General features: G+C 35.0%; 1 protein-coding gene across 1 annotated transcript in view; it reads left to right on the forward strand.

Moving 5' to 3' along the window:
- LOC138706367 (chitin synthase chs-2-like) overlaps nt 1–26,256 on the forward strand; it is a 96,245-nt gene that overhangs the window by 44,788 nt on the left and 25,201 nt on the right. Inside the window, exons 11-17 of the mRNA XM_069835559.1 lie at nt 6,333–6,595; nt 8,167–8,377; nt 8,845–9,045; nt 11,151–11,377; nt 14,826–14,993; nt 21,204–21,509; nt 24,245–24,489. Coding sequence (XP_069691660.1) covers nt 6,333–6,595; nt 8,167–8,377; nt 8,845–9,045; nt 11,151–11,377; nt 14,826–14,993; nt 21,204–21,509; nt 24,245–24,489 — 1,621 coding nt within the window. The remainder of the gene's footprint in view (nt 1–6,332; nt 6,596–8,166; nt 8,378–8,844; nt 9,046–11,150; nt 11,378–14,825; nt 14,994–21,203; nt 21,510–24,244; nt 24,490–26,256) is intronic.

Genomic DNA, 26,256 nt, shown 5'->3' on the forward strand with positions numbered 1-26,256 from the left:
TGACATTCTTCAAAAGCATGTGATACTGAACTTGTAAAATGTACAAGTGGCAACACAGACCACGTGAGTGCAGTGTTCTCGCTTTCCTAACAGATTATTTCCCATTCCCACTTCCGTAAAACGGTTCTGGTTATGTGTTAGTAGCTGGTCTCTTCCAACACGTGTGATGCTGTAGTGTGCGCGAAAAATGCTGCGAGTTTGTGAATTTGCTTGTAATTGTTAATTTGTGCAATTATTCAACAATAAATGGAAGTGAAAACATATTTTGAACAATTTAGGAAACTCAGTTTACAAGAACAGATTATTGCTATACAAAAGAGAAAGCCAACTCTAACACTATATGGTCTTACATATATGCATGTAGGCTAATTTGTAGCATGTTTGTCTCAAGAATGCGTCATTTTGCGCTGTTAACTTCTTTCCTCATAAGGAAATATGCAGGAGCAGCCACTGGGTCTAACCATCTCTTTGTTGGCATTCCTTTCTCTTTCGCTTGCGGTCTATAGTTAAACATCTTGAGATGGGTAGTCTGGCATTCGTATGATATGATTATAATATTTTTAGGATCAACTAATCAAAACGTAAATTGTCACACAAGACGAAATTTTTAGGAGAGACAAAAATGTGTAGGCCTATTTTTCAAAACTATTTGTAGTAAAAAGATGAATAAAATCTTGTTTAAATCTATGATTGAAAGTAAATCAACCACACATTTCAATAAAACGAGAATATTGTACGAAATGGAAATATAAAAATTGGACATTTATCTTTTGAAGAGGTGAAGAAGTTCAAATATCTTGGAGCAACAGTAACGAATATAAATGATACTCGGGAGGAAATTAGACACAGAAGAAATATGGGAAATGTCTGTTATTATTCGGTTGAGAAGTTTTATCATCCAAACTGCTGTCAAAAAATCTGAAAGTTAGAATTTATAAAACAGTTATATTACCGGTTGTTCTTTATGGCTGTGAAACTTGGACTCTCACTTTGAGAGAGGAACATAGGTTAAGGGTTTTTGAGAATAAGGTGCTTAGGAAAATATTTGGGGCTAAGAGGGATGAAGTTACAAGAGAGTGGAGAAAGTTACACAACACAGAACTGCACGCATTGTATTCTTCACCTGACATAATTAAATCCAGACGTTTGAGATGGGCAGGGCATGTAGTACGTATGGGCGAATCCAGAAATGCATATAGAGTGTTAGTTGAGAGGCCGTAGGGAAAAAGACCTTTAGGGAGGCCGAGACGTATATGGGAAGATAATATTAAAATGGATTTGAGGGAGGTGGGATATGATGATAGAGGCTGGATTAATCTTGCTCAGGATAGGGACCAATGGCGGGCTTATGTGAGGGCGGCAATGAACCTCCGGGTTTCTTAAAAGCCAGTAAGTAAGCAAGTAAGTAAGTAAGTATAGAAGTGATAGCACTATTTAACTTGGACAATTTGTGTTTCGATGTGGTTTGGTGGATATTTAACGAATTATTGCAATTGTTACAATCTTATTTTAGCAAGGAACCGCGAATTTCTGCTCATTTTATGTTGTGTTGGCGATTAATGTTTGTTGTGTTGTCTGCCTGGATACTGTATGAACCGTGCTGCCAGTGAATTTTTAACTTCTGATGCTGGAATTTAAATACTTCTGTGACAGGGACTTAAATCCCAGAGTCCTCATTTTCGGACATTTTTACTATGATTAAAACATGCTCTCTCACTACTCAATTTACGTTTTGGTTAGTTGCTCCTCACATAATTGTCTAGAAATGGATGGGACGGTAGCGATTTGGAGAATTGTGATTGCACAAATGTGTAGAGAACACTGCTATATATCGGAAACCACTTCAAACTCAATATTTTCCGAAATAAAATATACTGAAACCGGAGCAAGCATTTGTGGACACGTTGTGTTTATTTAATAACTAGTGGCTTGTGCAGCAATTGCTGCAAACTAAGTCCATAAAAAGTTCAAATAAAAATTGTTCAGATTTATTTTCAATGAAGAATGCCAGACATTTTGATAGTATTTGCTTCCATAATAGTGAAATCATACTCCCTCTGAATGTTTTTTTTTTTGCCAAATACTTTTCCTTGAACCTATCCGTCTTCAGTTCTTGAGTTTCAATGCGAAATCGCTAGTAACAATGTCAGGATGATCAGTGGGTTTTTCATGTGGGAGTAATACAGTAGCTATTTCGGGCCATTGCGGATTGTATGTGAAAGTTAAGAAAATGTAAGGTTTGTCATGCTTTGAAGAAAAGACTTAGCATCTCGGTGTAGCTGCTGCATGTTTCGTGAACTACCCTGAAATGTAGAGGGCAGAATCACTTTTTCCCACCAAGAGATCTTGCTGAGGTGATCAAGAGACTACAAAATCTTGTAGGCCTCTCATTTTATCAATAAGTAATACCTTTTGGCCTTTTCTTATGAATTGTAATTTTTTGCGCTTCTTCCAGTCAATACTGATCTATCAAATACTGCTGGATTAATTTGTGTAACAATGAATGTTATTTCGTATATTTTCTGTAATACAGGCTGTTGTGAGGAATTTATTGCTGAGATGTGAAAAATGAGGCGAATGATATGTCAGAGTTGTAGAATCTTATATGCGCCCTAAATAAAATTGTCCATCGTAAATCGTTAGCAGTTTCAGTGTTTCATTTGTTGCTGGTTGCGGGAAATAAACTTACTCATCACGGTAGCATGAAGTGAAATGGCATGCTATTTTCCCTACAATAAAATATGCTTGGCAGCGATCACAAATCTAATCAATTAAACCAAAGAAATATGAAATTAATTTTGATGTAGTTTAAAGACGTAGCTAAAATAGGAAGCATCACTCAATTACTACCAAGGAAAGTTTGAGAATCAGACATAAATATCTATATCACACTGCCATTACATATATGAAAAGGACCCACACCACTTGATTAATAATTGTAAAAGTATTTCATTTTTAATAACAATATTGTTACCTTACGTAAGTTTTATAGTTTTCAGTAACATAAGTTTATATAGGCCTATAGCCGTTACTCAGTAAATTATAGAAATTAAGATCTAATATAAAATATTCTTTCTCTGCGTTTACTTACATAAAGACCCAAAAGGTTTCACTTTCATATATCAGTATATCATTATGTGTTGCATTAACTATAATAATATTTCATTTTTAATGGTAATAAACATTCTTAACTTTTGTAGTTCTTAATATCCAATACATAGCTGTACTCGGAAAACTACAGACCAGAGAATCAGACCTGTAAATTATTTTTATACGTTATCAAAAAATTGCACAAATGAAGATCGACATATTGACATTATGATGGGAAAGAATCTGAGCCGTCTGAACTCTATGTCAGCAATCCTGTAGGTCATGGTCTTCGTGTAATAGCCTATTGTTTATTGTGGTGTGTGTTTTGTTTTATTCTGAAATGCAACACGGCCGACTTGATGCTCGCTTCGCTTAAGGAAGCGAACATCAAGTCGGCCGTGAATGCAATTAATTAGTTCTCAAAACTGACGAAAGATGGATTTTGGAAAAAAGGAAAATGATGTAGGAAAATTGACATTTCACTGAAAACTACTATTTTTCCGAAAAACTTTGGGTTCCAAGTTTCAAAATGAGGGGTCATTTATTAAAATCCGTTCAGCCGTTTTCCCGTAATTTCCATTACCAATTCAAATTTTATATATATATATATATATATATATATATATATACACAGTAGATATGTAGTTACATTAAAGACTATGTAAAAACTTTTAAGGAAACAACGAAGGGTATTAGTATTAGTTCTGCAGATGATGAAGCAATTGTTTCATATTCTGACAAGGATATGAAAAGAATGTTACATGATATATACAGTCACGAAGCTTGGGATGATTTTTTGCCAACGAGTTGCATTTCTCGCGATAGTTGTTAGCCGCTTGGAGCGCTGTGAGTACTAGGAACAATAGACCGTGTCACTGCCATCGTGATCTAATACAGGCCGTAAGGCAGACCAGAGCAGACCATGTGACTCGCTTAACCCTATCACGAAGGGCGGCGTTTCAACCATATGAATTAATTGAAATACATCAGTGGCGTAGCGTCAATGTAAGCTAAAAAGCTTAGCTTCCCCAGTTAATGATAATTTCATAATAAACCTGCAGTTTATGGAGAAAATTATTTATTAATTTTAATAGAATTTATATTTACGCGTTAAATATTGTGATGCGGCAGCTCAGGATGATTTGTGATGCAGCAGTAAACAAGAAGCCTGCACACACCAGCTTCCAAGCAGACTGGTTTCTTCTGTGTAATCCACCCCGCAGATTTTCAATCCCTTTCTAACTAAACTACCCTAGTCGCAAGGCTCGCAAGAAGCTAGCTTTAACATTTAAAATAAATAGTTTCCGAGTTATCCCTTTTCGTCAGTTGTGTTCAGTTCAAGTGTTAGTGTGCATTGTGGCTGATATAATAAATAATGAGCGCAATAACAGTTCCTGACACTAATTTACTTGAATTTTTTTAGGACAATTGTATTATCAAGACTGACTTACGAACAAAAGTGTGATTTAAAAAACAAATGACCGACTCCCTTGCTGTCAATGAAGGACACAACCAAAAGACATACGTATACTTACGTAATGATACTAATATTGTGATTACTCTAAGTATGACAGGGAGTGAGCTAATGTTATACATATACGTGTCTATTTGTTAGAGATATGTGTAAACCGTGAAATCATATTTTACTACGTATCATTTGAGGTCATGCCTAATTGGTGTTACTTACGATGTTCCAACCAATCTTCGACTGCTGACTTGAAATTGACTACTATTTATTTTAAGACTATTTTTGTAATACGTTTTCTCATATTGCATGAAAGACAACTTGAGTTAGCTTCCCCTGCTCAAAATTTCATGCTACGCCACTGAAATGCATAAAGAGTAACATATATTTCTCTAAAATGTAGTGTAATTGCATTAATAAAATTTAAAACAATGATTAGGGGACACTTCAGACATAATTCCTTGCAAGTTAAGGTGTAATATTATTTCTGTTTGCATGTGTAATACCTGCCTTTATTTCGATTAAATATTGCGAAATTCTTGTACATTCATTTATGCACGATTCAATAATTTTCAGTTGCACCGCACGGATATTTAGATATGTTGAAATTATAGGTTATGTTTACTGTACCAGTTGCCCCTTTCTGTCTAACTTTAGTGGTCTCCAATGCCCTGCCACTACATATGTATGTTATGCCATATGAATATTATAGGTTATGTTTACTATATTTAACTTATATTCCTATATTCGAAATTATACATTATAATTAAACATAATGCCATGTATGATATCCGTCACATTCTATTTGTATTTTAATACTACAATTGAGTACTGAATTATTATAATTATCTACTACCTAAGAGACGAAGTAACACAATCGTACGTACACTAATTTCATAGGAGTGGTATGGTAAATTTTCTGTCTACAATTAAGGAAGGTAGATGTGGTAAATTAAAAATCACAATATAAATTCGTTTTTATTGAACCTCAAAATAGCTTCTATTCTAAACTTAAAATGTTGATGCGAACAGATTATGTTAACACGTAAAATTCTCTTCACATTAAAATAACACAGTATTGTAATTAGCCTATTTCTGCAACATATTATGCAACAAGAAGTAAACGGAACTTATGGACACATTACACTAAATAAAGCTTAGTAATGATACGCAATAAAGTTACAATATAATATTTCACTGAGCTTCATACATTGAAATAGAAAACCCGAACATATATTACGGCCTGGTCTAGATCGAAAAGGCATTGACTGTGCCGTATTTCGCTTTGTTGTGAAAAGTTGTGTAAACTGTGAAAAGTTCGTTATCGATTGTAATAACTGTAAATGGCTAAAATACAATAATTAGAATAATAATATGAGACAATGAGACGTTTGTGGTACTATAAATGTTGTAAAAAAAAAAAAGAGGTCAGAGTTATCCTTCTTCAGAAAGATCCAGGAAGGTGAGTTTATAAAATATAATATATACTTTATGAAAATAATTTATAAACCTTATGTATTTCACATTTCAATAGTGGAAGGGAGGTGTTAATTTTTTCAAAAGAATACGATATCGAAAGTACAATACATTTTATCGTCTGCTGGGGAAAGGGTCTGTGATGAGGCGATAATAGCGATCCTGGTGGTGAGCAACTATCTATGTTTGCATATTCAGTAAGTATTGAGCTTCGTGACTGTATATATTAGACTGTGGTTCTACCTTATTTTGTTCAATAACTGTAATGGATATTTTCACTCATAGTAGAATATTTTTACAGCTCATATTTTCTTCGACGACGCTTTCGAAATAAGCGAAGAGAACGACGACGATGTAGTAGTCAACAAATTCGTCAAAGATCTCATGGCTACGATAGACGTAGCGGCTACCGAGGTGCACAATACAGAGTATCACTTGAAACCTCCTAAGAAGATTGATACACCTTATGGCGGCAGACTCGTGTGGACACTGCCAGGCAAGACGAAGCTCTATGCACATCTCAAAAACAAAGACCTGATCCGGCACAAGAAACGATGGAGTCAGGTAAAGTATTTCTGAATAATTCCACATGCATGATAATGTAACTACACTGGAAATCAATATTGAGACGGAAAAACTGAATATATAAAATGAGGTAACAGAATTGAGGGAAAATCTGTCACCGATGAGAGGAAATACAGATTTATGAAATGAGGCAAACCTGAGCAATATGCGTTAAGTTTAGGTATTGTTACGTAAGATGATTACAAACAAAAATTTAGGCCTATTTCGTGAAAAAAGTTTTCAATTTTTGTAAATGGTAAAATGTGGAAGTTATTTGAAAATGGCCCGTATGCAAAGTACTGTTATTGCAAGTTATCTTGAACCTTACATCCCCTAAAGTCTGTCTTTCGAACTACTCGGTACGGCGTGTACTCATCAACGTAATGGCACGGCAAGGATGCCCCTCCCTCGGGTAACGTGACTCTTTTCAGAAAACGTTGGTTCTTTCACTTTACGGCTCTCTACTGTAATAGAACTTGGTTCAATACAGACATCATCATCTCACGATACTCCGGTTTTGAGAGGAAAACATAGTTTCATAGCAGGTTTTAATTAACCTGTTATGAGTAAATATTTAAATATAATCGTGTGTACATTCCTCCTCTCTCATCCAGGCTGGGGACCGGTAATGGCGGAGTAACTAGAGCTATTTCTATACATTATATAGGCCTACATGACTTAACACCTACAGCTAATATGTACATATTCTGATAATATTTTACAGGCTTATTATTATTTGAATTTTCATTAATTTACAATTATACACAATCCATATCGCTATCATTGCTGCCATCATCGTCATCGTCATCGTCTTCATCGCGTGGTTCAAAATTGATTATTATTTCGTCAATGACATCATCCATTCGGAATTATCTTCTTAATCGTAGGTACTACTTTCTGAACAAGATAGAATTCTTCGATTGTATCCCGAATGACATGTTGATCGAAGTCGTCCACTTCAACTTTACACAAGTCCTACTTCTGAAATGAAATAATAGGTTTTGCAGAACTATAACAAAATAATAACTTACAACATTAATTCATTATGTCGCTGACAGTACACACACGATTGTACATAACTATTATAGCAATAATTTCTAAACATTACATACCTATTCTTTCCCGGAGTAGTGTGTATTGTAATTCAATATTACTCTTAATTCTCTTCACGGAACTAATACTTTTGCCAGAGTATTTAGCCGCTCTTTCATATTCCTTATCAAAAGGTTCCAGCAAACATTTGTTTAATTTTTCCTCCTTGCAACACTTAATTATATTTGCGATAATTTCTCTTTCTCCGCTGTGGATAACAGCGTTACTTTTTCTCTGCGGTGGTGTGATTTCACCATAATTACTACCCTGTGGCTCCATGTTAACACTACTGGTACGCAGTGAAGGAAATAGCTCTATGTTTCTTGACAAGAGATTATGATGCGCAGCATGCGCAAACAACTCAGTTGGCTCCACCCATGTTGCGCGTTTCCTTCCCTCTGCCCTCTGTCACCGCTCAGGAAGTTCAAGAAAACTTGCAATGACAGTTTGCCATGACACCGTTTGTCCATGACATGTAGGTGATGTACATGTACTACCTGCTGGGACACCGTCTAATGGAACTGCCCTATGGAGTGAAGCGGAAGGAGGTGATAGCCAGTAACACGTTCATCCTGGCCCTGGACGGAGACATCGACTTCAAGCCCGAAGCTATGCATCTGCTGCTGGATCTCATGAAGAAAGACCCGAAACTGGGGGCAGCGTGCGGGAGAATTCATCCCGTTGGATCAGGTACATCAATAAATTGGGGGTTAAAAATCACCAGTTTCTTTGTTTACTTGCACATTGCCAATTGAAACTAATATTTACGAAAAAGACTATTTACGAGATATGAGGCTTTCACTTTATTTACTCTGTGCATTTTCTGAGCATTTTAACCGTGTATAGAACTGATTTAATAAGAGAATTTTCTGCCCAATTCGGACTAAATAGAGGTTTGCCACCGTTCCAAAATCAATCTAAACCAATATCCATATTATACATATAAATAGACATATATACATAGGGATGGCAGAAAGTAGGAAAGACTGGTTTTGCAGTGAAAGATCTGCCCTTGGGCAGAACACTGTGAATGAATAAATATACATAGACCTACTGTAAAAATATTTCTGCTTCAAATTACAGTATGGAAATAACCAGGTCTATTGAAATGGTTTGAAAATCTAATACAAAAACATTTCTAAATTTAATTTTCTCAGGTCCGATGGTATGGTACCAGAAGTTTGAGTACGCCATCGGGCATTGGTTGCAGAAGGCGACTGAACACGTGATAGGCTGCGTTCTCTGTAGTCCGGGGTGTTTCTCCTTGTTCCGAGGCGAGGCCCTCATGGACGACGCGGTCATGAACAAGTACACCACGCTGTCTAATGAAGCTCGTCACTACGTGCAATACGATCAAGGTGAGACAACTTCCAGCTCTACTATTTCATATTTATGATTTATCAAATATAACTTATCTGCAATAAGTAGAAGACAGCAGAATTATGAGGTGATGGTACACATTTCGGTGGGAATGCGAAAAAATATAAATAAATATATATATATAAGTAAGTAAGTAAATAAATAAATAAATAAATAAATAAATAAGTGAATAAGTAAGTAAATAAATAAATAAAAAAGTAAATAAGTAAGTAAGTAAATAAATAAATAAATAAGTAAGTTAATAAGTAAATAAATAAGTAAGTAAATAAATAATTAAATAAATAAATAAAAATTAATAAATGAAAAATAAATAAATAACTGAGTGAATGAGTGAATGAATGAATGATTGAATGAATGAATGAATGAACGAACGAATGAATGAATAACTGAATGAATGAATAAATTAATTAATGAATGAATAAATGAATGAATGAATGAATAAATGAATGAATGAATAAATAACTGAATAAATTAATGAATGAGCGAGTGAGTGAGTGAGTGAGTGAATGAATAAATATATAAATAAATAATTAAATAAATATATAAATAAATAAACAAACAAACAAGCAAACAAATAAATAAGTAAATAAATAAATATAGTAAATAAAATAAATAAATAAAATAGATAAAACAAATAAATAAATAATTATTTGCAGTCATAAATAATCGGGTCTTAATAAAAACTAAGCTTGCAGGTGAACCACATGCAAAAAATAATTTGTACGGTAGGCGGGCCCGAGTCATTAACACGTGTTTTTTAAGGAGTGGTAAGATGATAACCCTCCGATCCTGCTAGTGGGAGACCTAGCGCATGCGCAGATGAATTATGTTTTGTGTGTGGCTTACTTATAGCTAATAACTAGACTTCGTTGAATTGCCACACGCAGCATGCAATCTGGTTGCCGATGTACGGTAGTATAGAAGAGGTGAGCTACCTCCCGGGCTCGTAGTATAAGCAGTTCATGTTAATAGTTGTGACCGGTTCAAATAGATAGAGCAGCTACAGCTAATGCATACCTATGTAACCACTTGTTTTTGCATTACTGTGGTTGGAATAGTCAAAGCTTAACATTTGTTCAGTGCAGACAAGAATTCAATCAAACATACCACATTGAGTGTGTTGCTGTTCCAAACAATTGCCTCTGAAATACCCTTATTCCCGCAGCCAGTCTTGACCCGTTGGAAAACGTGGTTGGATGCTGTTAATTATTATGCAAAATATTACGGTAAAATAATGGAGGTAATTGATGCATTGGATAGCGCAGATATTTCCGCTATTGCAGCTGTAAAATCATTGCCTTCTGAACAGCTATTGGAAGATATTCTGTTCATTGATTCTAATTTTAAAATCGTGTCCAAAAGCATCATCCTATTAGAATCTTCTAAACTACAACTCTCAGAAGCCCTTAATATAGTGTATAAAGTATCACAAACCGTTATCCAAAATAACAATTCACTAATTTCAGAAAAAGTGAAATGTAAGTTGAGAAACATTATTGCTAAAAATTCTGTCTATTTACAACTTCGTATTATAAATGATGTACCATCAGGTCACGACAAGACGTCTGAAATTGGTGTACTAAAAAGTAGTGACTTTCCGTTCTTCAAATATGCACCTATTACATCGTGTGATGTTGAACGTACATTTTCCCAATATAAAAACTGTTTGAGTGACCATCGGAGGAGGTTCACTTTGCAGTCGCTCAAAACGTACGTAACTCTTTACTGCATATATTCAAGGATGATGTGAGTACATTACATTAAATTTTAAGAGTTAATATATCTCACTATAAAATAATTGTGTATTTACATGTTTAGACATTTCCTACTTCAATGATCATTCATTATATTTCTTGAATGCAGGATACAGGTTTTATTGTAACCGCAGTATACTGCTCAGTGTTCACATCAGAGGCATGCTCTATCCGTCGCACGTTCCCTTCTCATACAGTCTATACTGCGTGCGTAGTAAACCTTACGATTCTCGTGGCAATTCCACGAAGTCTACTAATAACATACTATTTTTTTTTCTAACAAAGAGTATAAACTATAAATTCTGCAATAAATTCGTCTCCAATTGCAGGTGAGGATCGATGGCTGTGTACGCTGTTGTTGCAACGAGGCTACCGAGTAGAGTACTCCGCTGCCAGCGACGCCTACACGCATTGTCCAGAAAGCTTCGACGAGTTCTATAATCAGAGGAGGCGATGGGTGCCTTCCACAATGGCCAACATCATGGATTTGCTGATGGACTACGAACGCACAGTTAAAGTCAATAACAATATCTCCTTCCTGTACATCCTCTATCAGGTATGTTATGTTATTTGAAACTATCTCATCCCCGAACATAATGTATCAGATAATGTAAGTCAAGCGATGTAACATCATGTGTATCATCTATCAAATTCGTCACGCCATATAACACCTCATTCCCGCGCATTACATATCAGATACGTCACGCTATGTAACATCATTTCATTCCCGTACATCAGCGGTGGCCAATGCGGGTGTCATGATTACCTCGTGTAATTACATTCACACGGGCACGAGGAGTTTCCTTTACATTGCTGTGCGTTTCATTCACATACTGAAGGGAAGCAGTGGCGGTATCATGTCGCTCTACAAGCAGTGAGAAGTGGTTTCGTAAAGAATGAGAAGGAAAACTTTTTTGTTGTTCTGTCTGACAAAATGTAATATGTTTACTTTGCTCAACGGTTCAATCAGGAGTATATAAAAATATTAATTGCCACGCTGAATAATGTATTATTATTATTATTATTATTATTATTATTATTATTATTATTATTGACCACTAAGTACGTGTTTCTGTAATTCTTCTGTACGTGCATGAATATTGATATTTTTAGATCTCCTCCCTAGAAGGATAAATTTATTATGTTTAATCTCAATTCTAATATTCTTAATCTTTAGATAGGGGTAACTATTTATTAGTTATTCGTTTAATAATAATAATAATAATAATAATAATAATAATAATAATAATAATGATAATAATAATAATACTGTAGAAAAACTGATTCAATATTATGTGCCAACGAACTGTTAAACATCAGGAATTGACATGTCTTAAATCATAACCAGGAAGAGAAAGATGACATAAATAAATGTAAGAAAGTCAGCTACCTAATGGTGTTTGAAATATCTCGTGCTCTAAAGCCTTTTAATAGAACAGAATTTCTCAAAAGAGTAATGATTAAAATAGCTCTAATAACTTGTCCATAATAAGTTTTTAATTTAAAAAAACTACGAATTTCTCGACCAAGCATCGAGAGAAGAAATTAGAAAATTCCTGATTATATTCAAGAGGAAGGTTAAAAATGAAGCTAGAAAAATCGTAGGCCTATATTATTCACTGGCTCTTGATGACAGCAGTGACATTACAGATACAGCAAAATTTGAGATTTTTATCCGCGGGATTGATCAAGAATTTAGTACAGAAACCACTACTGATTGTAGTTTTCATGCCAAGTACTTTTCCTCCGTCTCCTTACTTCATAGGCTGTCTGTCGCATGTAATCACTGCAGTTTGAGTTTTGGTCGCCGCTGCCGTACATTATGTATCAGATACGGTACATCACGGTATGTAACATCACATACCTATACATCATGTGCCAGATACATCACGCTATGTAAAAATCTACATTCCCCTACACCATGCATCATATACGTAACGCTTATCTAGCAACATCTAATTACTATACATCAATAATTAGACACATATGAGTATAAGACTAGTTACAACATATCCTTGTCAGCCAATCAGGAGTTGCTCTTGGGCGTGGGTTAGATTCCTGCTAGGGTTTTTCCGAGGTTTTTCCCAACCGTAAGGCCAATGTCAGGTAATCCATGGCGAATCTTCGGCCTCGTCTCGTCAAATACCATCTCGCTATCACCAATCCCATCGACGCTAAATAACTTCGTAGTTGATACAGCGTCGTTAAATAAGCAATTAAAAAACATATCAATCCCGTACAACATGTGTTAAAGAGCCTACGCTATGTAACATCTTTCTCATTACAGAATATATCAGATACTTCACGCTAAGTAACAAAATCTCATTTCCATACACAACGTATCAGATACGCTATATAACGACACCCTATATTTGTACATAATGTATCATATACCTCACGCTATATATTAAAATCTCAGTCCTGTACATAATGTATCAGATATTTTTATTCCTGTAGGGTATCAGTTTATGTAATCTCATTCTCGTTACATCATATATCAGGTAGTCAGGCTATGCAACAATATCCCATACTGATACATTATGTATCATTTACGTCACGCTATGTATCGACATCTCATTCCTGTTCAACATCAGACACTCCAAGCCACGTAACATCTCATTTCTTTATGTATAATGCGTCAGATAGGCCTATGCCACGCTATATAACTTCTCATTCCTGTAATATCAATGCCACATAAAACATAATAAAAATAATAATGACTGAACCAGTAAGCGATAATTACTTAACATTTCATGTAGGCCTCTGAAATACGTCAAACTATGTAATATTATCTCATTCCCTTACATCAGGTATCAGATGTCACGCTATATAACTTCTCATTCCTGTAATATTAATACCACATAAAACATAATAAAAGTAATAATGGCTGAACCAGTCACCGAGAATTATTAACACATCATGTAGGTCTCTGAAATACGTCAAACTATGTAAAATTGTCTCATTCCCGTACATAATGTATCAGATGTCACGCTGTGTAATATATAAATTCCTGTACATTATGTTCTATGAATTCCAACCTTCACTATAGTTCATCAATTTTTCTTAATTTTATAAATCTACCTCAAGCATTTCTTTCATCGGTAATACAAACAATATTACAGACGTGGACAAATTTTATTAGACTAAAACGTTTTCTTGGAAACATAATATAATTTGTCATATAAACTATCAGCATAATTGTAGTAAATATGATTTTTTACATCTTACGGTATATTTTTTTCTAATGATTAAGTAGCCTATATTTTATCTGGCTGTGTTGGTACTACTGGTGTTTTAATTATATACTGCAGAAGATATTCTCCCGTGGCCTGTAAGAAGACCGGACATGAACGAAATTGAAAATCTGTGATCTACACTGAAGAAGAAAGTGAACAAAAAGAGGCTTACAACAAATATGGACTCATTTAAGCACTGTTTGATATCTGGCTAAATGATGCTGATATTCAAAGAAAATGTCAAACTTTGATTTCCAGCATCCCTGACAAAATCAACGTGTTAATAAAGAATAAGGGAATGTTCACAAAATATTAGTAACCTCAAGACTCGATTTTCTGTTCATTATATCTGTGCAAAATATATTTTTGTTAATTATTTCTACCGAAAATACAGCTTCGTTGCACATATAATTCATTTAGTCTAATAATTTGTCCACTTCTGTAACTGAAGAATAGTGATGTTTTTCTGAAAACTCCAATGAATGGTTTAATCCTTTTTCAGGACTGTATATGTCTCTCATTGCTTCTCAATTGAACGCATTTCAAACAGTATCTAACAATAAATCCATCCTTCTGGTTACGTTCACTTTTTATTGAAATATTTCATGATTTTTTTATCATATAGCCTACTACTTATAGATTAAATCAAGGAACGAAGTGCAATAGATTCGTTAACCAGTGCATGTTCATAGTAAGAATAATTAGTAAGTCTACAGGTTAAACATGTTAAAGAAGAATTGTACTCACCAACCTTCACGTCGTCTTCAGGGACTGCTGATGGGAGGTTCCATCCTGGGTCCCGGTAACATCTTCCTTATGTTGGTTGGAGCCTTCGTGGCAGCCTTCAAGATCGATAACTGGACCAGCTTCTTATACAACATCGTACCCATCCTCATATACATGTTCGTGTGCTTCGTCTGTGAATCGAAAATACAGGTATTGTAGTCAATTATACATGGTCACTAAACTATTAAGATTACTCTTTTAGACTACAGGGGTTGATTGTGTTCTTGGACTCGTAAAGAAAGTTATAAAAGTTTACGCTTTAGTGTTCTTGGATTAAAAACTCTAGATTATAATTCAAACAAAACGTTTTTTTCCAGTAACACTTTAATTTGAGTTTTCCTCTATTTTCGGGTCCAATATTTGGCCAGATATATGTTTTGACATACCAGTGGATATAGACCTGCCTATTACGATTGCTATTTTAAGCACCGAGTACAACTATTATATCAAACTTTTCAGTAAATAAAAATCAATAATGTTGAAGGAAATACTATGCACATAAGCTACAGTTTTATTGATATTATGAGTGAAGAGTTTCTATAATATTTTGGTAGGGTCTGTCATGGAATTTACATGTTTATGGCTATCAAGCAGTACTTTTGATTTTACGCTGTTACTAAAATCAGAAAAATTATCCAAATAACAACCTATGTGTGGTACAATAAGAAGATGCTTGAAAACTAACACGTTAAGACAATCACAATTATAGTTTTACAAATCAATGACACTTTAGATTTTAAATTAAAAATAACAGAAGAAGAACGGAAAATCCCGAAATGTATGACTGGAATATTTACCAGAAGAGAAATGAGGATGTTAAGTCAGAATTGGGAATATTTAACATGGTTCGTAAAACAGAAACAAATGGAATATTTCGAAAGAATGAAGGATAATAGAATTAAGGATGCCAGATTTTGGGATGGGAAATAAGATGAATAATCCTCATTCGGTTTCTTACAAAAAAAAAACATTGAATGTATAAGAGAATTCATTCATAGTTTTCTGCCCAAATGCAGATCTTTCACTGCAAACCCAGCATTCTCCAATCCTTCCTATTTCCTGCCTTCCTTTTAGTGTTTGCATATGATATATATCCTAATATCTATTATCTGATATTTTCTCCTAACCCGAACTTTTCTCCCTTTCATCATTCCTTCCAGTGCATCCTTCAGTAGATAGTTTCTTCTTAGTCATGATCCAACCAATGTATTACATATTAATTAAGACAACTAATCTTATTATGATTTATGCATTATATATTGTAATTATTATTACGTCATACAATTATATTGTGAACTTACTCTTTCATTTTATATATTCATAACCTGTATTTCCCACTTGAATATGCCATATTTAACTATTTATTTATATAAGAAAATCTTCTTGTAAAATTCACTACAGTTTTAATCATTGTTGAATTATACAAAAAGTTCATTTTTATAACATTTGCAGTATTCTATTCTTTTCATCCTTCCATTTTGTAGCCATCACTGAAAACAATCGCCGTAAATGAGGAAAATCTTAGCAAGAACTTTATTACAATATAATATTTTTCGGTTTTTGTGCGCCAGTTTAATATATAAAATACATCAATTTTCTCTGGTATTGCCATACACTCTACTACGCCTCCACCAACCAGACTGCAAATGTAATGTAGGTACTAATGTAGGATTTGGAATTTGAAAACGGAACATTTGGCGTACGATACAAGACTCGCGCCGTACGCGGAATAAAAACAGCTAAAACCGTATTGTTCCGGGTAAAACCGTACATCTGGCGACCCTACATAGAATCCCAAATCATATTACTCTACAGATCACAAGGAAGGAGAAATGTGGACAGACCAAGACGGAAATGCTAGATCAATAATGTTCGGATCGGGCCAATCGGTTCATACCCTGATAAAAATGATGATGATGACAATGATAGTGACCTAAAATAGCCATTTTCCTTAATAAAATATGTAATCAGAATTTTTAATGTAGTAAAACACGTACAAAGTGTTTCAAAAGTGTGATAACACTTTCATAGATGGGCCATTCACGAAAATATCAACCTCTATGTCCATTTTCGAATCTATTCAAACCTCATCATGTGATATGTATGAAATGCTCAAACTCTCTGGACCAGTCTTGCGATGGTGATTAATAATTGCGAGCGAGAGCTCTTTTCTGCCCGCTGCGCGCGCGCGGAGCTCTTTTACCTGTAAACATTGCTAAAGGATGTACAGATCTTAGAACACAGCGCATCATGACGGAAAGGAAGCGCTTAAAGCTTTCAAGGTAGAGTGGAAGATACAATATTTATGCTTCGAACATGGTGATGAAGTCCAGTATTTGTTGTGTAAAAAAATATTATTTGAAAAAAAAAAAGCAACATAAAACGGCATTATGAGAAGCAACATGGAAAAAAAATACAGGCATTATTCAGGAGAAGAGAGAAATAAATTCATTTCGGAATTCACATCGAAGGTAAATTAATTTACATTTGGGTCAGTAGATTGTATCTAGATTCCTTTTATTTCCTTATTTTAAATGTATTGTTGATGTTTTATTTGTTGCTTGTTTCTTGATATTTACTTTTATTAGACTACGTGTTTCTTTAACTTATAAATAATATTTAATCTTTGATTGCACTTTAACTTATACTATTACTAAGCTCAAAATGCTAATTCACTTTTATTTCAATAACTATTTTCAGGATTTTGAGCAAATATGAACTAAACATTTTGAAAACTTTGATGTAAGAAGCTTTTTTAGTAACGTCAATATAAAATATACTTAAAAATAATTTCAAAACTATTAGACCAAATTGCACCAAATTTTGTACAGGTGATATTATTATAAATCTGTTTATATAGTTTAAATTTCTCGAATGTTGGCCGAAATTGTGGAAGTTTTAAAAGTCATACATATCCCCCTAAATTATTGACCCCAAAAATTACGATGGCTCTAATATCTTAATTTAATCAATTTGTTTTTTCGTGTTACGTGCATCTCACAAATCACTCTAAGAAAACTCATTACATAATCACGACTGGAGAGTAAGGACTACATTTTCACAATCACACAATCAATATACTGTATTTCAATCAATATTGCCATTATTATTTTTTCAACAAATACTCAAAAGTACTTAGAGATCATACACGTCGAGCTGGTAGACCCTATTGGTTTCTCCTAACCAATGAAGTGAAGTATTTACATACCGTAATAAATAATTGCTTTTAACAATAAAATGGTTTACATACAATTAACTTTTCCTATTTCTCTTTTTGTTCCTAAAAAACCCTTCCCTTTTCGATTTGTTTATATATGTACATGTATATTAAATAACTTAGTAATTAGCCCTATTACATAGCCAGAAAAGTAGTAACGCAAGTTATTGTAATAATTGCTGCCTTTATTCGCTGCATGTGCATGTACTATACATCCCTGTTGTCTACGTTACGACGCTACGTAGTGATGCGCTATGCGCTCGTGATCAAGGTCGAGCTCTTCTACCATGATTATGAGCTAATATCGTCTCATCCCTCCTCTAGACCCACTTTTCGGATATGAAAACCGTTTTTGTATGAAAAAATAGATATTGAAGTAAATTTGAAGAATTGTAGTGGAAGTAATTTATATTGCGAAAGTTGACAAACATACATCAAGTTTAATTGATTACATAATACTTAAGAACTATGACTTAATAACGAGACCAAGTTTACAAGGAACTTTAAAACTTCCCTTGTCATTGAAGTGCCCGTTTGATTTGAAAATCTTATGGACTGCAAGTCAGTTGTTGATATATGAGGGGTTCACAACCAGAGTGGACCAAGTTCATCTGGAATAGTTCTGAGATATTGAGTCTTAAATTTCCGGGCTCACGCTTAGCAACCTTCACCTTCCATAGGAAATGCTGCCCTCTGTGGAGTAACAAATGAGTTATGGACTTTGTATGTTATGGCAATGAATAAATCTAAATGTCCGGAACGAAATTGATGTTTTTTCTCTATAAATGTTAACCGTTGGATTTTTTTTTCTTTAAACTTTACTTCCTCTTAGAAAATTTAATTTGTCATCAAAAACCATATAAGCGATTTTTTTCGATTTCATTTTTCATTCAATGGTACTTTTTGTGAATTTAAAGTACGTCATATCCGGAACGAAAATTCTGCTTTGATTTTGAAGACAGAGTAATTGCGTCGTACGTATTTATTTAAATGAAGTAATATAAATAGGATCATGTTAATGCTGCAATAATATCGCTTCTCAACTTCTTGTGTTAGAGACTCTATAGGCCTATTCTTTTATTTCCGTATGTTCTGCTTGTTTTTTCCGTATTTCTGTTTCATTTGTGTTAGTGGAAGTGTTTAGTGCTGCGAATAGTTGTGAAAATAAATAAACATAGTGTAAATGTTGGAAGGGTTTAAGTGCTTCGTAAGTGTTAAAATTGGTTAAGACTTGTGGAAGCGTTACAAATGCCGCGTAAGCTTCCAGCACTTTCTCCAGCCGAGTACTAAGTGTGATTTAATGTGTTCTAAAAGGTTTATTTGTGTTGTGAGTTGTGTTCATTTTGTGTTTTTGTATTTGTGTTGTTGTTTTGTAACTTAAATATTGTTTTGTAATCATGTTGTTTTAAGGAGCTTTGGACCTACCCTATTGATATCAAGCCACAACAAAAAAGTAACGAATACAATGAAGTAGATAATATTACAATGGAAGAATTAAATGATATATTAAACACATTCAAAGCTAATAAAACTCCAGGCAGCGATGAAATAAATGTAGAGTTAATTAAATATGCATCGTTCAATTTAAAATGCTCTTTCTAGATGTTTTAAGTATATGCTGGTCCACTTTTCAAATTCCAAGTGAATGGAAAATAGCTATATAGGACCAATATTTAAAAAGGGCAAAAGAGACGAATGCAAAAATTATAGAGGTATAAGCCTTCTAAATGCAAGTTATAAAATTTTTGCTAAAATCATAACAAGACGTCTAAACATCATATCGGAAGTTCTATTAAATAACGAACAACATGGATTCCGAAGAGGACGAGCATGTAAAGACTCCATATTCATAGTAAAGTAAATAATTCAGAAAAGAAGAGAATTTAATCAAGAGACACACCTGCTATTCATAGATTATATAAAAGCTTTTGATAAGGTACTACGAGAAAAGCTATGGGACATCTTATTACATAAAGGATATCCACAACATCTAGTGGAAATGATAAGGCAAATGTATGAAGGGACGGTCATCAGTATAGATAAAGGAAATCTTAAAAATATTTTAAATGTCAAAAAAAGAAATTGTCAATTTAGGAGTAAGACAGGGCTGCCCATTGTCGCCGACACTTTTTAATATTTATTTAGACGCAGCAATAGCCGAATGGCAAGCGCAGTTGAAGTATGATTTTAAAGTAGGATCGACGATTTTAAATACTATTCTATTTGCCGATGACCAAGTAGTCTTTGCTGACAAGGGGGACAAACTGCGGCTAGTTCTCTTTAAGCTAAACAAAATAATGTCCAAGTACAATCTAAATGTTTCTCATGAAAAAACGAAGGCCTTTATTGGGAAATATCAGATACGTTCCAAAATTATCCTCAACAATATGGTATTAGAACAGGTGCGACATTTTAATTATTTGGGGTGTGATATATCTTTCGATGAGGAGAAAGATCTCAAACAAAAGGTGCATAAATTTCAAAGTATATGTGGCACCATAAAACGAACATTAAAAAGCAAAACACGAAGAGACACGGTTTTAAAATTTTATAAAACAATGGCAGTACCAGTATTGACTTATGGAGCAGAGACTTGGGCCATGAACAGAAGTGATAAAAGAAAAATAGAGACAGCTGAAATGAGATTCTTAAGATATGTCGCTGGATGTACCCTTAGAGATCACATTAGAAGTGAAGATATAAGAGCACACTTGAATATTTTTTGTTTGAATAAGAGAATAGAAGAAAATCAAGTTCAGTGGAAGGAACATTTATCCCGGATGCCGGATGAAAGATTAGTAAAACAGGTTCTGCAATATCGCCCAACAGGGGTGCGTGATATCGGCAGACCTAGGCGTCGTTGGAAAGACAACTTCTGAGACGAAACAGCCCAAATGGCCTATCTTGTTGTTGATGATGATGATGATGATGATGATGATGATAATCATGTTGTTTGATTTGTTTCTATTGGCGTGCTATTTTGTACTTTATTTGTAATTTGCCGTGATTTTTTTTGTTGTGTTTTGTATTTGCTGTTGTTTTGTGTACATTGTATGACCTGGATCTAGATCTAATTCTGAGTCAGGAAGGTTTAGAGACATGTTATGCATGTGTAAGTGACTGATCAACTGCTGGTGTTGCAGCTGCTGGCGGCGAAGGTGATCAGCGCCGTGTACGGTCTGGTGATGATGGCGGTGCTGGTAGGTATCATGCTGCAAATAAACGAGGACGGCCCTCTGGCTCCTTCCTCCTTGTTCTTCTTCGTAGTGGCCGGTGAGATGATCATTGCGGCATTCCTCCACCCACAAGAATTCGGCTGTCTTCCTGCAGGAGTCGTGTACTACGTCACCGTGCCGTCCATGTACTTATTGCTTATCGTGTACTCCATCTTCAATCTCAACGTCGTCAGTTGGGGAACTCGAGAAGTTGCTCAAAAGAAGACCAAACTGGTGAGTCTCTCAGTAACATTTGGATAGTAACATTCTTGTCATTAGGTAACATTTTGCGGGTTAAAATATGACCGAGAGTAATTTATTATAAAAGTAAAAACATTTCAGCGTATGTTATTATAGGATATAACTTTATAAAGTTAATTTACAAAAGCAATAAAAGACATTTGTATGGCTTCCTCCAAAAGATAAATAAAGAAACAGATTTCAGCAGCGGCTGTTTATGTAATTGTTACAGGTTATACAAACATCACTTTATTACATTCTTTTAATAGAGTAGAAATTGAATTGTTACTTCTCGCAACAGCATTTCAGTTAATTCTTTCTGCGCATTCATTCCCCTAAAGCTCAGGGCAGCAACAACACTACTCGTTTCCGTTCAGTCCAGTGAGGTGTGGCAATTGCTCTGCCATCTAATAGATGACCGGAATTCTTACTCGCTTCTCGTGCGCACGCATCTACCATAGATATTCCACAAGCGAAGACGTTGAACTGTGTATTACGAAGGAAGGGCTATAGCCTGCTATCAATCGTTGTGGCGATTAGAAAGTACTAGGTGACCATTTTGTATACGGAATGTAAACAGCGACGCTGCGTTCTTATGTTGTTACTCTGTGCGGGAGAGAAGACATAGTCTATGACTACAATAAGAGAGCGCGACTCTACTGCACAGGTACGTAACTGCGGCGCGCTGTGTAGTACAAGCGACTGCCGTTCCATAAACAGAATTGTCGGGTAGGGCTGGGGACGGAGCGGTTCAGTTCGGAGTAAGTACTGCGACGTCATTACTCGGTTGATCCGAGTACAGTACCGAGTACAAATTTATGGCGGAAGATTTAAAATTTGGATAAATTAAGTCGATTTTAGAGCGTACTTTGAAAGTGAAACCAAGCGTGTTTTTAAAAGCATTGTAGTAAAGCGCTTTCGTTTTGCCAATTGACGACAAAAAAAGAGTGCTTCTCTTCGTTGCAAAACGGCGGTTGCAAATTTTATTTGCCTGATTACAGCTATTTGCGGAGTTATTTTATATGAAAGGCCTATTTAACCTTCAATATTGTTATAGCCTATATGACAGACGAAATAAAATTGATAAAATAATTTATAATACTAACAGCTAATAAATTAACATGTGAGATAAACGTTAAACCTTGCAGCTAAGTAAAAATGAAGATAGAAAGTAACGAGCTCCATGAAGCGCTGCCTAAAGCACTTAAAATTAACATACAGAATTATTTACTATTAAGGAAAGTGGATAAAATAACCAGTAAAACGTGGAACCTTGAACTTATTTATTTTATAACATGACTAACCTTTCATACAACCATATTCTTTTTGGTGAAAAATAATATTATTGATAAATTAAAGTAATTAGGTAACATAAATCAAACACAAACAGAAAAATATAATGCACTTCCTTTTTTAACAAATTTCAATATTAATGACTCTAACATAATAATAATAATAATAATAATAATAATAATAATAATAATAATTATTATTATTATTATTATTATTATTATTATTATTATTATTATTATTATTATTATTATTATATAATACAGTAATATGTACAGACTGTCAATATTCATTTCGCTCACTTGACAGGTCATACATAGGATGAATTCATCTTCAAAAATACTAAGGCTCATCCAGCCTTGGGGATAAGGATGATCTCCTGTCGCAAATAATTTGTCCTGCAGCAGAAAATATTTCAATATAATAGTACCTACGTTGTTTGTCTGTTAGAACTAAGTGAAATACGTGAACTCTATTTGAACTGACTGGTAACGGCTACGGTTAACCGAGTAACTTCGGTGCTCCACTTCAAGCACATTAAACCGCTAGAACCGAGTTACTCAACAGTTCTATTCGCTCCGTTCCCAGCTCTATTGTCGGGTAGTAGTACCAGACCAGCGAAATGTGGCAATAGTTCTGCCACCCAATAGACAATCGTAATTCTCACTTATTTCTTGTGCGCGCGCATCTATCGTAAATATTCCATGAGGGAAGGCGTTAATCTATGTAGCCTATTGCGAAAGCGGGGTTGTAGCAAGGTTGCGGCGATTAGAAGAGAAGGGAATGGAATTTTCGGGAGGGGAACACTATAACCCAGTACTGCGCCTTTTACGATCTATTGCGTTAACCCTCAATATAGCTGCATTCCCAAATTCACACCAGGTCACTAAGGTTTGCTGCACACCCATATTTCGAGCAGGCAATCCCATCTCATCCCTAGGCCAGCCCACTCTGTGCTTCGCCAGCCGCTCAGGGGAATGCTATGGAATGATGACGAAATAGAGAAATATTGACGGTATGATATAGATGTCTAATATGGGGAAATGGAAGAACCTCCAAAAAAAAAAAAAAAAAAAAAAAACCAAATAGCGACATTGTCCACCACAAGTATCACTATGAGTTTTTCAATTAAAAATCCCGGCCTTGACTGGACTCGAACTCGGTCCGCCTGCGTGATAGGCTTAAGATCTGACCACTCAGCCACCGCAGAGGTCAGACTCGTGATCCAGTGCTGTTCTAGGACGTGGGCGGTTGATTATTTGATTGCGGTTCTTCCTATGTTTTCTCCAACTATAAGTTAAATGTTAGGTAATCGTATGGAGAATCTTCGGACTCATCTTGCCAAATACTATCTCGCTATCACTAATTTATCCGATGCTAAGTAACTTGCAACAGCCACTAAATAAACTATTAAAAACGTACGGCTTTTTCACTCTCAGGAAATGGAGAAGGAAAAGATAGCTGCCGAAGAAGAAAAGAAGAAGGCCAAGAAGAAACCATTCTGGAACTTCATCCAGCGTGAGAAAAGTGCTGAAGACGAAGAGGGATCTTTAGAATTTTCATTGGCCGGACTCTTCAAATGCATGCTCTGCACTCACACAAAGGGCGGCGAAGAGAAAGTCCAGCTGATGAGGATCGCAGATTCCCTGGACAAGCTCAGCAAGCGGTTGGAGCACATCGAACAGTGAGTACACTAGTCGTGCACTTGAATCAGGGTGCCGGTAGGTACACTGAACTTAAATATGCGATCCTTATATAAAAATAATGTGTATTAATCTATGCCTTGCTTTAAATTATTCTGTACTAGATAGTTCAAACCGTAAGCAGAATATAGAGAACTTCACTTACGGGCTATTCCATCTCAAATCGACCGAAATACAGAAAAAAAATTGACCTTGCAATTTTTAAATACAATGAAACTTTTTCTGTCCGTAAACAACTGTGATACAATGCTTTGTTCAAAGTTTGAGGCATCAGAACTTCATAGTGTTTAAATTAAAAATATTTAAATTTATCGTATTTTCATCAAATCAGCAACTTTAAACTGTTGTGACTCCGAAACCCTTTCACCCAATGATCAAAATCATGGTTTATTTTGATGCTGAAAAGTTAAAGTTTATATTGACATGTAAACAGTTTTTCTTACTTTTTATGGAAATGGAGAAATTTAGATTTGTCTTCATTAAGACATCTTTGCCCACTAAAACATATTTTTAAAATATATGGTTAGATTCCGCATTGAAAGTACAAATAAACACATATTTTTACTGGTGCACCGTTGATAAGAAAGTATTGAAAATATCAAATAAAGTAAATAAATAGTACGCGCTTGAGCTAACAGCTGACTATGAGGCGGGACCTAGCCGAGGGAAGCAAGGCCAGGAGATAAACACGTGATGTTTCGTCTAGTAGCGCATAGCTGGGCTAGCTTTATCACAGGTTTTCATAAACACAGGAGTAAAATGACGCCCAATGCTCGCTTATCTTCATCTCTCGGCCAGTGCGATCGGTACTGCGTCGTTCAAGTCTAGGCGTATGAAAATAATTTATTTAATACCTTCGAAACTTATTGCTGTGACACTAAGCAAACAATGCCGAATCCCTCTTAATAATGCAAGGTTTTTTTCTCAATATTTTTTTACATTTTTACAAATGGGCAAAAAGCCTAAAAGTAAGTAAAATCAGATTATCTCTCTCTCTGTATACAATAAAAATAAGGATTACTTCTTATCATAACCTACCAAATGTCAGCTTCAAAATGAGCTCTCGTTCAATGTTCTGCAGTTAATGGTTCCAGAGTTCTGAGCGCTGAAAGAGGCTTGTTTTTCTAAAATACGCTACATTTGTCGCTCAACAATACGAAAACCGTTTGACTTTCGATAGTATATTTTTGCAAATGCACTCTCCTCAGCACCTTGTATAAATAGGGAAAAAATTAGGATATAAAAAATGCGAGGTTTTTTACTGATCGATTTCATATGCAATAGCCTTACACGAACGCCGAAATACCCGGATCGCCAGTTATCCGGATCGATTTTGAGAAAAATTTAGAAATTGTTTATTCAGCGACATAAAATACTTTTCTTAGCTCCAAAATATTGCGCCATATGTTGCAGAACGTATTCACTCCCTTCCTGTTGTTTTGTGCGGTTGCTAGAACCACACGTTGGCACTCCCCTACTTCCTGTCAGAACAGTGTGAGTTACGACTCGCGGCCCACTTACTGTGTTACACAGGTATATTTCACAAAGCCCTAAATTTGAAGGACTGTTGTTATATGATTATCGATTCTTGAAATTTAGTGAAAACTCAAACTTTAAGAAGGGCCTGGAATGAACTGAACCAAAACAAGAAACTGCACTTTCACAATACAGTAACATGTTGCTACACGGATTTTCATTTCTGACCCAATTTGCATGTCCGAATCATGCCAACCCCCAATCAGTCCGGT

Source organism: Periplaneta americana, chromosome 9, assembly GCF_040183065.1.
Source record: "Periplaneta americana isolate PAMFEO1 chromosome 9, P.americana_PAMFEO1_priV1, whole genome shotgun sequence".
Taxonomy (NCBI): domain Eukaryota; kingdom Metazoa; phylum Arthropoda; class Insecta; order Blattodea; family Blattidae; genus Periplaneta; species Periplaneta americana.